We start from the raw sequence: 17,452 nt of genomic DNA on the forward strand, positions 1-17,452 counted from the left end.
GAGTAGCACCCCTGACTTTGATTTGCCCTTTGATCTTTAGGGAATTTTGGGGTCAGGCTTTGCCTTGAAGGTTCAGGAGCAGCACCGGCAGAAGCACTTTGAGAAGCGGAGGATGCCTGCTGCAAACCTGATACAGGTAAAGGCCCCAGTGAGAGTCACGCAGGCTGTTTTAATGTGCTTTTAAACACATTCACGGTCAAGTTTCACTCTGTTCTGTTTGTGTTTTTCATTAGGCTGCATGGCGTCTCTACTCTACAGATGCCAAACACTCCTATCTAACCGCTACATGGTACTTCTATGACAGCATGTTGCCTTCGTTCAGGTAGGTGCTCCCATCCGGCCTCGTGTTCAGCTCTGAGTGGATTCAACCATCAGAAATCTGTGGCTGCCTTTGTCATTTGTTTGGAGTGTCGTAATAAATGCAGACAGAGATTTGAGAGTTGCATCACAAAATCTCTCGAAAGGCAAATATTAAATTATGAAAACTAGTTTGTCATTGTTTGGTTTGCCTCTTCTCATACATTCATATCATTGGGAAAAAAACTTGTTATCAGTGAACAACCCCTTTTCAGTTACAATGGGGGTTAGAGTGATTTATTCTTCATTGAATTTTTAAACTATTATTTTAAATTTCTGCCACCCATACTCCATTAGATTTACCTTACTTTTCTACGCAGTGGTTTCTTACATTTTGCATTTATGCATTAATTTCACTAATTTTTATTTGCTTAAAAGGAGGGGAACATGAGAAGCACCAATAGAAACATGTATCTGTTTTACAGTAACATCACGTCAAACTTTTGCTTCATAAATTTGAGTCTTCACATATCATGTCCATGTTATTTCTCTCACGTATCCCTCTTCTTTTGAGTGTTTGGACCATTGGTTTGGCCTTTTTGTGGGTTTTGTCATCATTTGTTGTTTTTTTGTTCATTTGCCATGTGTTTTTTGTTTATTTATGCACGTGGGTGTCAGAGAACTGACGCTACTGTTCAGTCACCTCCAGCGACAGCGTAACACCAAGAAGGTTCTCCACAACTCCTACCACACGCTGCTGTCTGGGCTGCGGCCCTACAGCTCCCCCTACCTGTCGGGGGACAGGTACGCACCCCGCCACCTCCTACAGCCTTACAGTACATCCAGGCAGGTGGCCGAAAGTCTACCTACAGCCACACAGACACCCAACACGATCAAAGCAGTAACCCCAGGGACTTACAGAACAACACATTCAACAGGTGTACACACACAGACGCACAAAAGACTGCTTCCAGAGCTTTCTGCATGGATGTGTTGTTTCTCTAACAGTACTTGACTAATGCGATCTGAGACCACTGTGTTGCAGGCCCTCCTGCTTCTCCGCATCTTTGTCTGCTTAGCTCATACTCTTGCCATCTCCACCGCCTCCTGCTGTTCACTCACCGGTTTCCTCTTCCTGTCTTCCTCTTCCTCTCTCTTTATTTCCATTGTATCTTTTCCACGCCATTCATCCTCCATCCTCCATCTGTTCTCAGGAAGGCAGAGGTTCCATGCAGGTTTGTTCTTCACGTCATGAGCTGTGCTTGTTGATTAGTTAGAACGGACGTGCTCCGCTAGATTCATTAGCATAAACCTTAAACCGGGTAACAAAGGGTTGATTGTGTAATTGGTAAACATCGGATTTATGCAGCATGCGCCAGATGAGGAATTTGAATAATACAAGTTTTGCTGGTAGAATTGTCTTGTTTTTGAGGGGCTGCTGTCACACCATGATGTTTAATGGGCTTTCTTGATGAATATACTCAGGTGAAACATTACCCACTACCTCGGCATGATCCTTCCCCAGCTACTGATCAAACCCACCGCCACACTTCTCACTGAGTGTGTCTCCATAATCCAAAATTGCCTCTTTGAGTAAAATTTCCAGTCTTAGGTAAGTTAACAAGAGCAAGACAGGAAAGGGCTGTTTGGACTATTGAGATGTCACACTTCACCCCTCCACCTCTCTCCCTGTTTTTTCCTTGGCTATCCTCATGGGTTCACCATGTACCCAGGTTGTGTCCCAGAACTTCTTGTCCTCCTTCACCTCCCCCCCACCCCCCACTTCTTCCACTCCTCTCTTCCCCTCACCCTCTCTCCCTCTGCCTTGTGTGTCTCCCCAGTCAACTCCTTTCTAAAAAGCGGGGTCTCTTCCGGATTCATGCTGGCCGCAAGCAGAGGTATCCACGGCAACAAAAGCCTGTGCACGGGGCACGCTAAAATGTCACCGATCAATAACACCACCACCCCTACCCTCCCCCTTTATCGATACATCCTGCTCACCTTGCCTGAAACACTCAAACATTCGTGGCCCGGTGCAGTGGCTCGCTGAATGTTTTGTTAGAGCATCAAACTATTTACAGTTTGTGAACATTTTTGAATAAAATCTAAATTGCTTGTGGTAGAAGATGACAGGATTTTGGACTGTAGCTTCCAATTAAAAGCTTTAAACAAGCACTGCACTCTGGTCCACAAATGCTTGCGTGAAAACTTTACTGTGAAGACATGTGCTCTGTTTTAGAACAAAGTTTCTCCAGATTTGTCTTTATTGTACATTCTGGAGAAACTTGGGCTGATTTTGGTTGCTTTGGCTTGACAGTCATGATGAACCACGCGTTTACATCATGACAGAAGTCTCAGGCAGGCGGTTACTTGACCTAAATGCATTTCCTTTCATCAAACATCGCTGATGAAATAATCAAATATTTCCTCCAAAATAAGCAACAACTTTTTACGAAAAGTCTGAGAAATTTCACACTCCAGGCTTGCCTCCTGTTTTTAGTTCAGTCGTTTGGCTCATTCATTGCCTCCTCCTGGAGAAAAGCTTTAAATGATTGAGCATGCTTTCTTAGTTCACATTAGTCATACAAACCTTTGTACCAAATCAGTATGGTTGTGCTGCATTTTTGCAAGGTTTATAAGTGATAAAATAATGATGTTTGCATGCAGTAGTCTGTCAACAGTTTGGAAATATTCAGTGAAGTTCACGGTCCTGAATGCATCCAAACCATTTGCTTCCTTTGCCAACAGCATGCAAAGGTCTTTCACTCTATCTCCTCCATTTCCTCCAGTCTACCTAAAGCATTTCAGATTGCTCGTATGAAATGCTGTTTCCACTAACATTCCTTGACTATTTAAATTTTAATTTAAATGGCTGGCTACTGCGCAACACACGCAAGACAAAGAGTATATCATCGTAAAAATGTCGGAGTGAACGACTTGGCTGGAATTGCTCTGTGGTGCATGACGTTTGCGTTGCCTTATGGATCCGTGACAGTATGTAACATGTGAGTGGCTGCAGAGTGGGACCGGTCCACAGGAGCATGCTATAACAGCAGCGTTAGCAGTCAATCTTTTGTAGAGAACGGCCGCCAAATAGCTTTTCCCCTGTGAATAGATGACCTGACTTTGGGTATGGTGAGTGGTATAGAGTACTTAATGAGAGACCTTTTTGTACAGCTGCACTTTGAAGCCAATATTTTGATGCTTATACACTCTGTTGAAGGGATTAAGGAAGCTTTTCTGATGGTAGGTGGAGCATTTTCCACCTTCCCTGCAATACTGCAAATGTTGAATCAGGTTTCACTCTGATATTGCTGATTCAGGTGCTCCGACAGGCACATTAAATAAGCAAATCCTCAGGGCAGAATCAGTTTTTAGCAATATTGAGTAGTGCATTTGGTCAAACTGCCTCCATGATAAGTCAGCTAGTCTGTCCTTCACTGAGACAAAATGTACATGTTTGTTTGCGTCCCTGTTTTGTCTTTATGTTTGTGTGACGATTGTGATAAAAGTCAGAGGCCATATTCTTTGTGTTACTTCACTTTTACTAACGAACTCCTTTCTAACAAGCTCAGGCTGCCCTTCTGCTGCTTCCCTAAGCTTACAGGATAACACGGTGTAGTTTTCCATTACGGTTGAAGGCATGGACATTGCGATCAAAACTCAGAACCTGTCATTATCCCTAAAAAAATACTGTGCCCATTTGTATTTAACTGTTTCACCTTCACTGTCAGCAGTAAGATGGGCTTCAGGGATCGGATCAGGATGAACAACTCCCGTTCATCCCAAACCATTCGGAACAAGGCGTCGCCGCTGCCCCCCGGCTCCGGTGTCCGCCGCTCTCCCAGCCAGGAGAACGTCCCTGAAGCCACCAGCCCGGGGAAGGTCCAAAAGAGCTGGAGCTTTAATGACCGCACACGCTTCCGCACCTCCCTTCGCCTCAAACCGCGTCCGCCTGCTGATGGTAAACAGCACATACAATTTTAATTTGCACTCACAAGAATCATCCTCCAATAAGAACATCTGTGACTGTCTTCCCTCTGCTTTGGCTCAGTGGAAGGAGTTGGAGAGGACAGTGTGGAAGACAAACCATATTGTGACGTGGCCATGGAGGAGGTGATCCCAGCAGTGAAGACACTCATACGAGCTGTCAGGTGAGTTCTGCTATCAACAGTGTACGAACGATACCTACAGAGGAAAAGAATGTGTGCAGAAGGTCCTTCTTTATTCCCTTAATGATCTCTGACGGTAAACAAACAAAAGGAGTTTTTATTTGCATTTCTGTCCCATTAGGGGCTAAGAACAAAAAACTGTTTTAAAACTGGACATCAGAAACTAAAAAAATGAAAGATTGGAAGATTAAAAGAGTACAACAGTTAGATGGTTGGGCGAATTAGCCTGTTGACGAAATACAAGAAAATCAAGTTTTTCCTTTACACTTAAAACACCATTACTGCAAGAGACCAGACTGAAATTCACAAGCTGTTGTCTTTGCTTTGCTTTATGACCAACACTGTAAGTCTCCGTAATTAGTGACTTCATTTAATTTAAAGCATCTAAAATAATACTGGATTTCAACTTGCGCTAGACCGACTATCAGCCTGGATAATTATTATATCTGATATCCAGCACTTGTTTATAATTACCAGCACAGGTGTGTGTGTGTGTTTTTTAAAACAGAACCCAGATAAAATAAATTAATTTAATGCACTTTAATGTGAGATGCCTCAACACTGCGTCATAAATGTGGACAAGTTCTCTTTTAATAAAACATATGTAAAACATAACTGAACAAAGGCAAAGTTGTGTGTTTTGACACCAAGATTTATATTTTAATTGTAAATGTACATGACTTCTAAATATTGGTCTCCTTGATTACTAATCAAGGAATACTTGCCAGTATCTGTATCGGCCTTGAAAACATCCATCCATCCATCCATTATCTATACACCGCTTAATCCTCACTAGGGTCGTGGGGAGCTGGAGTCTATCCCAGCTGACTTAGGGCAAAGGCAGGGGACAGAGACAGACAACCAAGCACACTCACATTCACACCTACGGACAATTTAGAATCACCAATTAACCTCAACATGTTTTTGGACCTTGTGGGAGGAAGCCGGAGAACCTGGAGAGAATTCATGCTGCACAGGGAGAACATGCAAACTCCACGCAGAGAGTGTCCTCACCAGGACACGACCTTCTTGCTGCGAGGCAACGATGCTACGACTGTTCCACCTTGCAGCCCGCCAACACTGAACAATAGAAATATCATTAGATTTAATGTGTTTTTTTGTGGTGTCCTCTAAAACAAGGTCACACTCCAGAAGTGATCCCTCTGTTCCTCTCTAAAGGGAGCCACATGAAAACCTCTGTTTCTGGTGTTCACAGATACTGTTTAGGCTTATCATAGTTCAGCCCCAGTGATGACTTAATCAAGCTGAGCGAAATAAGAGATCACAACTCAACTCATAACTCTCCCAATTTAAGGCAAAACTATGTTCAATATCACACATCACAACACAACTGGACCTCCTGTTCTTCCGGTCATGGATAGAATAAGGTGACTTTGGCCAAATAAACGACCTACGTATGCATATTCAGACCATGGGCGCTTCTCATAGTACACACCCGACATTAATAGGTGAACATGCTACTCTTACATTTAGGTGCTGGCGTGCGCAGATTCAGCTGACGGAGTGGAAATGTCCACTTAGGAGAGGTAACTGAGCCCTCCTGCAGGCAGGGTTAGTTCCCCCGTGTGACCTTGTCCCTCAGCACGCCCGGCTCATTCAGGCCGGTCATGTGTGAGGTGGCGTGATAGGGTGGCCTATTAGAGGGTGCACACACACACACACACACACACACACAGGTACAAACACCATCCAGATGGAGGATCACAGTACAGGGCGACTGCACAGAGACAAACGATAATGTACAGTTTGGACAAGGACAACTCTAATAACAATTGATTGAGAGTGTCACTGGTACTGATTCCTGTCACTGTGTCATCTCTTCCTGTTACTGAAGCCCTACAAGCTTTGATATGATGTTTAAGTATTACTCCGCTGGCGGCTCTACTTACACAACATGTGCCTTATTTACATGTGTAGCCCCACATGTTCTCGCTGCACTCGTGTTCCACGGGGAGTGTGTCAGAGGAAATGCTCTGCTGCCAAAACCATACCACCATTATAATAATTAGTAATTAATCATCTTGTGAAATGCAAAAAATACACAACCTCCTGTGTGTAAATGAGTCCAAACGGCTCCATGGAGACACATGTGGACATATGCGCACTATTCCCCCACCACGCAAACACACACAAGCGTATCTGCACGGGGTTTTTCACTGATGGTGGCAGAAAAACTACAATTGCTAGCAAACATCTGGTGTTGGGGCCAGCTTGGTCTCTGGGGGGGCTTTGATGAAAGCATATTACAATGACTTTGTTTCTGGTCCCTGATGTCAGCACTATACCCTCACAGCATTTCTCATGCTAGTGTGACGCTGTATACGTGGTTCCATACGCACTTCGGGATGCTCCTGAAGGAAGCATGTGTATAAAAAAACAGAGGGGGAAACATTAGGACCTCTTAGGTTCAACTAATCTGTCAATAATCTGAACTCCCAGATGAAGCCACGTCTTTGTTTTTTTTTAATTTGAAAGAACGTACCAGTTGGATTTTTATCAGATAGTCTACAGCAGAGATGCAGATGTGATACATGCAGGTATGACATGCAGCAAAGTTACTTCACTTAGCTAATTCAGCTAGACTTAAACCTACAGTGCAGAACTTTTGCTTCTGGCAGTGAGTGTTCGTCGTTATTGTCGAGCCCTTTATTTTTTTTTTTAGGACTATAATCCTTCCTCTGAAGTTTATTTTTTATCCAGATGCATCAGTACCCTTTGTGGACCCTTCCTAGGTTGTTCCACCACATGCTCCGCCATACTTGTAGTTGCTATTGCCTACTGCGTTGCCTATTGTTGGTCCCCTCTTCAGCTCCAGTCATTGCTGGCTGGCGTAAAATGCATCGCTTCTTAGTTTCGTAGTTTGTACGTCTTCGATTCCCCTCCTCAACTCCTCTTCTCATGCCTTAGTCCCTCCCACCTGAGATGCAAGCAGACGAGGTAAAAAGAGGGACCAGGGGAGAGGAAACGAGACAACAGACATATAACAAAATGAAATATCCTCGCTTTGAAGCTATCCTTTTAAAGCAATGTCAATTAAATATGATGTGTGGTACAGCTGCATCATCTGTCTATTGTCTTGTTCCAGCCCACTGCTGTATTTTATGATCTCTGCCAGATGAGCATAAAAGTGCTCACGATAACTTATGTATTCACTTTCAGTTCCATTTGCCACGTGGCAAGAATGTACAGATGATATACTTCTTAGTAGCGCACACACACATACACACAAACCCCATGAACACATAAGGAACACTTACATTTGTAGAGTCCTGCTCCTGCTTTGGTTTGTATATCCCAGCCGTGTTTTTTACGTCACTGCTGCTGAAAAAAAAACTTTCTCCTCTGTTTAAAACATCCTTCAAGGTGGTGGGCTGAAATTGAATTCAGGGTCACAGGCAAGCGGACAGAGGTGACAAGGTGGAACACAGTAGAGAAATTAGAAAAGCCCAAGATATAAAACTGGCAACATATAGTTTTACATACCGCTAGTCTTGCTTTGCCAGCCGATTTAGAAGTACATCGTGGTATGGTTCTGCTATAGAAGGAAAAACGTTCTGGTTTGTTGATATTTCTCTAAACCAATCACAGTCGCTGTGGGCGGGGCTAAATGGTGACGCAACTTTAGTGTTTACTCGAAATGGTGACGAGCGGAATTGTTTGCACTCAGGGAGACAAAAGTGTTTAAACTTGATAATTCACAGCAAAAAAAATAGCGAGGCGGCCTTTCTGCACGATGAAATTCTTATTCTTATTCTCAAAATTTGAACTTTCCAATGCGATAGGTTGCTACCTGGAGGTTGCGGAGAAAAAAAAGGTAGCGCACAGATAGTGGCAGAGGGAAAGAATGCTGCCGGAAATGATCGGCTTATACCCACAGTCTACATCTGGTCAGTCAGGCTAACCTGCCACTAATAGGCTGAACGTGTGAACGCAGGGTTTGAATATGACAAACGTTCATTTGTAAAAATCTTGAGCTTTAACAACTGTTTCTCATTTATTACTGAGCTGACTTGTACCAACGCGGTGCTGAGTTAACACTCACGCTGAAGCTTTCATCTCAGTAGACGCACAGCAGATGGATGCTTCCCATTCCAGGGATGATGTATTATTGTTTGATGGTGTAATGCCACTGATAGGACATTATATGATCTCTCCTCAGGTTTCCACTTGACTCAGCAGATAGCTCTGACCTCAGCTGCTCTGTGCTGCAGACAATAGCAGAGAGGGAGTTCCTATAGATAGTGCAGGTGTGTAAACAGCAGGTGCTTCACACGCGTTGGTGCGCAGCGTCTTGTGTGCAGGTTCATGATTGATGTCAGTGAAGCGCAGGATTTTTTTTGCAGCAGGCCTTAGTGCTGAGGCTTCACTTTAGATGCATGTGGTTTATCAGTGCCTGGCTAGCTGAATAAATGCGTATGGTGTTCTGTTTATGTGTGGACGGATTGGTACAAGGACCAAGAGGACAAGAAGAAGAAGAGAACAAGCTCTGATATCTTTTTGTGCTCTCTCTACCATAACTCTCCTCGTGCACAAATCCAATACTGCACAAAACACAAAATTTCTGCACCTTTGCAGTCTCGAACAAAGCGGCTCCTTTATTAAATATATAGTTTGGACATGCTCGCTATTTATATCCGTTTGATCTCGAGTCATCAGGTTTTGTCGCATTTCAGCTGTATTATTTTTAAACTCGTACAATGTTTGCGTTGTGTATTTATCTATAAGCATAAGTGAAAATTCGGGCTGTAGCTTGCGGGTTAGATTTTGTCCGCTTAGCTGGTCGGTAGTCGTACGTGGCAGAGAATGAGACCGGCCCCTGCAGAGTTTCACCCTACTTGGCCCACCTAGGATTCGTGTCAGCATAACAGTCATTTTTAATTCCCAGATAAAACCTTGCCATTGGAGACTATCAGGAATCCACCTTTGCTGAATTTGCAAAAATACTTGCATTGGCTTTGCAAGCATTTCGGGGCACAGATGACACTTCCCGTCACACCAAACGTCGATGTGTTGTTACTTGCTAGCACTGGAATATCTTTCAGTCAGCTGTGCCAACTGTACAGTACTACCGCCAGTGACTGTTGCACTGTGGTTCAAAGTTTTGTGGGGGCAGAGGGGGCCCCGCTCAGAACTGACTGTGTGTTATGAAAGCCACTTCAATGACTGGAAAGGAGAGTCAGCATTCTAAAGAAACCCTTGGAGGATCCAAATCTAAAGCCCCTCCTCCTCCCCTCACGTTTCAACCTTTTCTTTTACCCACACCTGAGACCCACCCTGGCAAAAAAATCTGCATCTACCTGCAAAATAAGAAAAGACCGCCTGCAAAAAAATACCCCAAATGCAGAAGTCATCAAGAAACAGAGTGCTGCGTGAGGGGGGAGGAGTTCGCTGACGGCTGCTACGGCACCAGCTGTAGACCACCACTCCTCCTCCTCCTCCTCTCGCTCCTCTTCTCCTTCGCTTGCACCTTCTTCCTCCTCTTTGTTGCTGCTCCGGTCACTACACAACACTGCGCCGTATGTGGCTGCTATAAATGCAAGCGCTGCAGACCTCAACAAAGGTTACAGTAGTTATTTGAGAAAATGACCCCTCTCACAAGTTCAGATTTCACTGCTCGTGCATCGCCCACGTGTGTGTTGGTGTGTACGTCCGGGTGTGTAGGTACGCTCATGTATGCATTTGTGGCTTTATATTTTTGTGTCCGTGCATGTGCGTACACAAATATGTGTGTGTGACACTTTTCCCTCAAAACAGCTGAGCGTTTCTGATCTTCGGCTTATTATAGTGGACTTAGTCATCTGGTTGTGAGAGATAAAATAAAATAAAAAATCCTGTATTCCTTCCTCTTCTTCATTCCCCCTCTCACTCTCTCACACCTCCGTCTGTCCTGGCATGACTTGTAGCACAATCTATCACGGGCTGAGATGACAGCTTGACTGTGTATGTATTCTGTCTTGCTTACATGTGGTGTTTCCGGTGCTTTTGTGCAGCCAGCATCTCTGAGAGTAAGTGATGAGAAGGGAATTGAATGACCCACGGTCATGGACCCAACACAGAGAGCCAGGCACGCACACATCCTTAAACTTTTCTCCACTCCTTTCCCATTATCTCCTGCACACCCTCAACTCCCTCCAGCATGACGTCCAACCGGACCGGCACAGGATGTTGTCAGTGATGTGTTCAGTAGTGCTGGGTCAACATTCCTCAGTGTGACTCCCCCACGCTGGGATGTGGGTGGTGATGATGAGCGCGTGTTCACTGGAAGCTCGAGCAGCTGTGGTCCACCAGTGACAAAAGAGCAGAAACAAGGGGGATAGAGGCGTGCGTGTTGCCCACTTTCATCTGTGGAAATGTGCTAATTGCTGAAACAGCAAATACCGATAAGAAAACGTCTCTGGGAGGCACGGTTTAGTAGGTTTGTGACTGCTTCCTTTATGGGGCTGTTTGTGAATGATAAGGTCACGCTGAATTTAATTAATCTTGTTATTCTCAGGGTGGTCCGCATCATTTGACAGCCCCCTGCTCCTGCACTTTTATAACGGATTACTGTACATTCATACTTGTCCATGTGGGGCTCTTTAAAGGTGCCCAGAGGAGCTGATAACAGCGGTGTGTTTTGTGTGTGCAGGATCTTGAAGTTTCTTGTGGCCAAGAGGAAGTTTAAGGAGACGCTGCGTCCGTATGATGTAAAAGATGTCATAGAGCAGTATTCAGCTGGACACCTGGATATGCTGGGCCGCATCAAGAGCCTGCAGATGAGGTAGGTTCACAACATATACTGTAACCGCTTAAAATTTTGGTAAAAAAAAGACAAAAAAAATCTGATAATTAAATTACTATAGAATATTTTTCAATTTCTCGTAAATGTTTTGGTGGTTACAAAATCTGTCCAATGAACAAAATGTTGTCTCTTTTTTGTTTAATCCGTAAATGCACAAATAAGTCAGTGACAAAATGTTAAACTTGGCTTTATGGGGGCTACTTCTTGGCCAGGTTAAAGACTGCATATAAGAGATAGATGTACTATTGTGGCGTCACCTACTGGTTTGTGGATAATTGTTTTAAAGCTTTGAGTTTGGCAGTTTGCAAATCATTTTTGGAGACTGAACGTGAAGGCTAAGGGGCAGATCTGGCTGAGAACTCAAGGACTCTCTGCATGGTAGAGGATTTTTAAGGTCCAGAGGATAGCAATACCTTAAAGCGGAACCTGTCTTATCATCTGCTTTACTCTAATTGGGATCCTAATTTACAAAGTGAACATCATGCTGTACTGAAGGAGGCTTGAAAGTAGCAGTTGAAATGGTAAACTCCTTAATAAAATGTTGACTAAGATAGTAAATCGAATGAGAAATAGAGTTATTTTCTCACTGACTTCTGTACAGTCAGACTTCTTTTTACAGCCAGAGGAGTCGCCCTCTGCTGGCCAGTCAAAATAATGCAGATTGAAGTCACTTTTACATTGGCTTCACTTTTCAGATCCATTGGCTATGTCCGTCTTTTACATACAGTTTATGGGCCAGCTGTTTGGTTGTCAAAGCTGGCAGAGACTCGGATCCTGTCCAGGAGATAGCTTGGCATCAGACAACCATGTTCAGAGGTGCTGGTAGACAGATTCAGCTGCTTGTAGAGAGAGCCAAACTAGTCCTCTCTAGTGTTTATGTACACTAAGCTAACTGGCTGCTGGCTGTAGCTTCATGTTAAAGCATGAGATAAGTATCAATCCTCTTATCTTACTCTGAACAAGAAAACAAATAATCATATAAAATATTTAGATCCTGCTAAATCAATAAACAGAGTTGAAAGAAAATGCGTTAACCTTCATCACATTTACTGAATCTGTTTTTTTGTGTAAAAGGGTGGACCAGATAATTGGGCGAGGAACTGTTCAGCCAGATAAGAAGGCGCGAACCGAAAAGGGAGAGAAGACGCCGCCAGAACTGGACTCACTGGATGAGCTAAGCATGATGGGACGTGTAGTTAAAGTGGAGAAACAGGTAACAGAAGGAGTGTTTGATGCATAAAGAATTTGTGGAAACCTCATTTTCTGGCATATGTGAAAACAAGTTGCTGCAAAAAAAAAAAAAGTACAGGAAACACAATACACTGAAAGATACAAGTGATGGTTTTAAGAAAAATATATCCCAGTTTATAATCTGTGACTCTCTCACCTGTCTGAGGTGAAGAGAAGCAGTGTGACTTGCCATTAGATACTGATTAATCCAGTGTCCACATTGCGGATAATTTCGAATTAGTATTATATATATAATACAATTGTAGTAGTGATTGCGTAAATGCACCCAACTCTGTTACTTTGGAGACGCTCATGTGGACCCTGCTGCTGTTTGAAGCTGCAGGTATTTAATATACTCAGAGGAAAGACCGCTGCAAACAGCTGAAAGCGACAAATAAAACTTCTGCTAACATTTTGTCAAAAGATTTAAAAAAGTGATTACATTAATTATAGGTGAGTATCATGAATCTGAGCTGTGAGTCTGTGTTTTCATCTCCGTAAAGTTTTACTTTTATGGATATTTCAGTTTGTAATAGATCTGAAATTGTAGAACAAAGTAAATGAGGAAAGCGTCTTGTTTCTTCGGCGCTCACTTTGATGTATTTGGGTCAATATTGATGCTGAAATGTGGAAAAAGCCGTGAAACATCCCACACAGCTCGCAGTTGATCATAATCTTGTGCGAGTTAATCCCCCAATATGACGGAAAGCAGTTTAGACTTGTACCAGGTGAAAGCGATACGTAAATGTTACCTCGTCCGACCTAGTAAGATTGCCAAATTTACAGAAAAGCGAGCAGGGTGTTCTTTCAGACACAAAGCTGACAGGTTCAGTTCATGTTTGAAAGGTTTGAAAGAATGCCAGAGAAGCACAACGCATTCCAGTCTTTGTGTGCTTTTGTTCAGGTACAATCCATAGAGAACAAGCTGGACCTCCTGCTCAACTTCTACTCCCAGTGCCTAAAGAAAGGCTCGTCCCACTTCACCCTGTCCTCCCTCCTGGACCCCGACCTGACATCTGACTACCAGAGCCCCACGGACCAAAGAGACCTCTTCCCCTCTGCCAACACGCTCAACATCTCCCAATCCGAGAGCGGCAACTTGGAATGACAGTGAGCCGACTGTCTGAGCGCCAGACACAAACCCTTTACAGTACGTCTTCCTCAGGCTGAGTCCTCGGCCTAAATGTCTTGTCTTCACTTCATTTCATTTACACTCTGCAGTGATTTGTCTCGCCCCCCCCTCCCATCTCAAATCTGCATCCTCCACCTTAGTGAATGTTTCCAGACCTGATAACAGACAGAGGCCACCAGATGGCTCCACCTGACGAGGAGCCTCAGCCAAAGCTGCTCACCGCACACGCCTCTCAGCCCACTAGATGAGGACGGAGACGAGGAAATGACACATGAACTATTACTTGACTACTGAACCACTCTCACCCACTCACCTCATGCTATATAATCTATGCCTACTTTAAAGCTTCAGCTGTAGATAATCAGACTGTGCGTTGAAGTTTTTCAAATCTCTGGAGGAATCTTATCTTTTCTCCCCGTCATCATTTCTTCTTCTTCTTTTTTTTTTTCTTGGCTGCTTGACTCGACTTACTGAGAGTTTTCTGACTCTGCTGACACAGACAGCTCTGCAAGTGCCATGCCAGTCATTTTGTTCAGTACTTTGCCAGTCATAGTCGTGGGGGGGGGGATGGCGTCACATTTCTTCATACTGTGATGAATGTAATGGGTCCCACCTGCAGTTTTGCATTCTCACCAGACAAACTAATAAGCACTGAAGGAGCCAGACGGAAAGTGCTTCCTTGCACCTGGACGGGCAGACTCAGCTGACCTCGCCAAACGGTACACTGTCTCACCCCAACAAGGGAGTTTTAAATGTGTAAACCCTGCTTTAATAGCCCAAACGGAGCTACAAGAATGTGTTGGACTGACTGGTGTTGTTTGTTTTGATCTCCCTTTCTTTAAAGTTTGATCTCGAACAAGCCCACATGCAAAAAAAAAAACCCAAAACGCAATACATAGTTCCCTGTTTGGCTGGCATTCAAATGAGGAATGGTCCTACTTATTGAGGATTTAATCAAGCCAAAATGTTCTGTCACAGGTTCAAACTCCCTCCTCTGCTCCTTGACTATTTCAGCATCGTAAAGTTAACGTGCCCTTTAAACCTCTTTTGTCTTGCAGCCCACACTTCCTGACGTGCATGCTGTCCCGTAGATAAAAAAACCCCTCACAGATCCTCACTTTCTCATCATGTAGCCTCAGGTCAGGTTTACCATTTCAGCTGGTTCAGGCAGTCAGTAATACTTCACAGCCCTTCTTAACACGAGGGTACTTCATCAGATGTCACTTGCAGATTATGCAGGAACTTTTTGGCCAGTTTTGTGCAGTTTTTAAAAGAAAACCAACCTGTCAGGTCTAATGCATGAATTCCAGACCTTTATCCTCATGAATGCACGTGTCTTAGGAAACAGTTCCAGCCTTACAGCTTCAACACGAAGACAGCGTGCAGGGTGCCCAAAGGTGTTACTGACTGTCTTTGCCGGTGCACTTTACTCTCTTCCGTCTTTTCTGGTTTCGTTACTTGTTCGCTCTCTAAACGCTTCTGTGCTGATGGACAAAACTGGAGCGTGCACACCTGCAAACACACAAACGATGAAAGCGATTCCTTTACTTAAAAAAAAACAACAACTTGGCACTTGACAAATATAACACGTGTTCTTTTTTTGTCATGTCTAATTGTATCTTTCATTTGTTTTTGATTTCTTTACTGTAATTGTGTTCATACAGTTGATTTTATGCAACCTAGAGCAGAAAAATGTTTTGTTTTTTTAATGATTCTGGTTGTTAAAGTGAAAGTAGGATTTAATTTAATATATTTAATTCAGCTAGAAAATGATCTTTAAAAATAAATGTAGCATTTTTCTCGAGTTAAATCACGGACGGCTCAACTGTAAACCACACGCAGCAGCGGATCAGGTTCACGCACATGACTTGCAGAGCTCGTGTTTCTTTTTTTTATTCTAGAAATGTCTTCCGATAATTGCTGCCAGCTTCGAGTAAGAAAACATTCATCACACTGCTTTTGGCCAGTCTAAACATTTCTTCTGTCCCCTCATTTATTTGGTCCAGTCAAGCCAGTTGACTCAGGTGCTCCACTTTTCCATTTAAGCCAAGCCCCGACTTTTAAACAGTGAATGTACTTAATTGCTCGGTGTTTTTAGATCTATTTATGGTCTGTCGCTCTTGCTGCCAGGACAGCGACAGAACTCGCTGTTGGCGTCATACGAGTTTTTGCATTCATTTCATGGAGAAATGTTAGTTAGTTGAATTCTTTGGCCTAGATTGTAGCAGAGACGCCCGTTTATTAGAGGCGTCAACAGTGCTGTCACTTCATCGTCACGTGGAATGTTGAGCTTCATGAAAACGTATGTGAGACCACTGTATTGCATGTTGTTGTTTCGTGGTGGCCCCAGTATTAGAAGAAACAAAAAAAAAACTAAACTTAAGGTTTTCTCCTGTAGAATCTTGAGTCAAGACAAGAAAGGAAATGACCTGTGCCTTCTCTGCCCTCGTTCTGTAACTGATATGGTACAGCTTTCTATTTTAAACTTAAATATTAAACCTGCTTTGAAGTATTTCGTAGGTGTATCACGTGAAGATAGCCTTGCTTCTTTTACCTTTTTTTTTTTTTGAAAAACCTTAAACTAACTAAAGACACATTATCGAAATTGTTCTAAAGATTTTACGACTGCTGCGAACTTTGATATTTTCTGAGAGTGTTACTACTGTATGTTCAGCACATCGATGTACCTCTACCAGGACCTCCTCGCATCGACGCCCTCACTGTATTATAACACCTGTCAGAGCTGGAGGCGGGAGGCATGGACATTTGTTGTCACAGGAAAGTCTGCAGGCATGTGTCCTTTCATAAGCATGTCACATAGATCCGAATGGCTTCCACACAACTACCTCTGAGGCCACTAGGGGGCGCTAGTCTAGGAAAACCGAGTATGAGAAACGGTAACTGATTGTCTAACTGACTGAATGCTATGCATGACTCAATCTGCACGTTCTCTTTTTTCACTTCTTCTTCTTCTTCTTCTTCTTCTTCTTCTTCATGACGTCCTACCATCCATCGTTCACTGACTTGCTGCCATTTGACATTCCAGCTCATTGCTTTTTAACTGCTCTCTTAGGTGTTGGAACTGTTGTTAAAATGAAACAATCAAGCAATAAGCAACACGCTAACCTGTCAAAGTCTTCCGATTCTAATTGATGTCGCTACTGGTTGAATAAAACATGGCGCTGATTTATTTTCTAATCTAATGCACACCTCTCTTTGATCTTTTAAAGAGGTACAAAATTGTATCTGCTGAGGATAAAATTAGATCACTTGACTAACTTATTAATTTATTTGTTTCAATAAAGCTATTTGGACTGTATGCTGCTTTTGGTCTCCTCTTTTTTTCTCTCTCTCTTCCTATTTACCGAATAACAGACTTGGCAAATAAATCGGAGTGAAATCAACAACTATGAACATACAGTTTGCATTAAATCACAGTGTAATCCATCTCAGGATGCTTCACACAGAAAGGTCAAGAATTTAAAATGCCATATTACAGAGAGAAACCCAAAGATTCCCAAAGCAACCACTTGGTAACAGAATTTCCCCTTGGGCATCAATAACAGATTTCTATTCTATTCTATTCTATTCTGTTCTGTTCTATTCTATTCTATTCTATTCTATTCTATATGTACAGTTAATTGTGAATAAAGCAGTATACAAAAGATGATCTAGATCAGTCAGCAAATGAGTTAGAATAAAAGCTGATGGTGTTTTTCAAAACTGCTAAACTCAAACTCAAAACAGTGAATGTTGACTAAATCTCCTGAATTTATCTAATATTTACAGAAGTGCTGAACTGCCACTGCTCAAAAAAAA

The 17,452-nt window shown here is 43.0% G+C and overlaps 1 protein-coding gene across 4 annotated transcripts in view; it reads left to right on the plus strand.

Annotated features, from left to right (window-relative positions):
* Positions 1–16,952, plus strand: part of kcnq4 (potassium voltage-gated channel subfamily Q member 4) — a 51,120-nt gene extending 34,168 nt beyond the window's left edge. The window contains exons 7-15 of one of the 4 annotated variants that reach the window (XM_008290741.1): positions 41–136; positions 234–322; positions 976–1,101; positions 4,032–4,261; positions 4,352–4,451; positions 11,119–11,250; positions 12,346–12,484; positions 13,406–13,651; positions 13,774–16,952. In XM_008290741.1, the coding sequence (XP_008288963.1) occupies positions 41–136; positions 234–322; positions 976–1,101; positions 4,032–4,261; positions 4,352–4,451; positions 11,119–11,250; positions 12,346–12,484; positions 13,406–13,609 (1,116 nt within the window). In that variant the 3' untranslated portion in view covers positions 13,610–13,651; positions 13,774–16,952. Of the gene's footprint in view, positions 1–40; positions 137–233; positions 323–975; positions 1,102–1,511; positions 1,533–2,138; positions 2,196–4,031; positions 4,262–4,351; positions 4,452–11,118; positions 11,251–12,345; positions 12,485–13,405 lie in introns of all 4 variants that reach the window. The other 3 variants (XM_008290743.1, XM_008290740.1, XM_008290742.1) reach the window with 3 other exon arrangements.
* Positions 16,953–17,452: the final 500 nt, after the last annotated feature.

Source organism: Stegastes partitus, unplaced genomic scaffold, assembly GCF_000690725.1.
Source record: "Stegastes partitus isolate 25-593 unplaced genomic scaffold, Stegastes_partitus-1.0.2 Scaffold692, whole genome shotgun sequence".
NCBI lineage: Eukaryota > Metazoa > Chordata > Actinopteri > Pomacentridae > Stegastes > Stegastes partitus.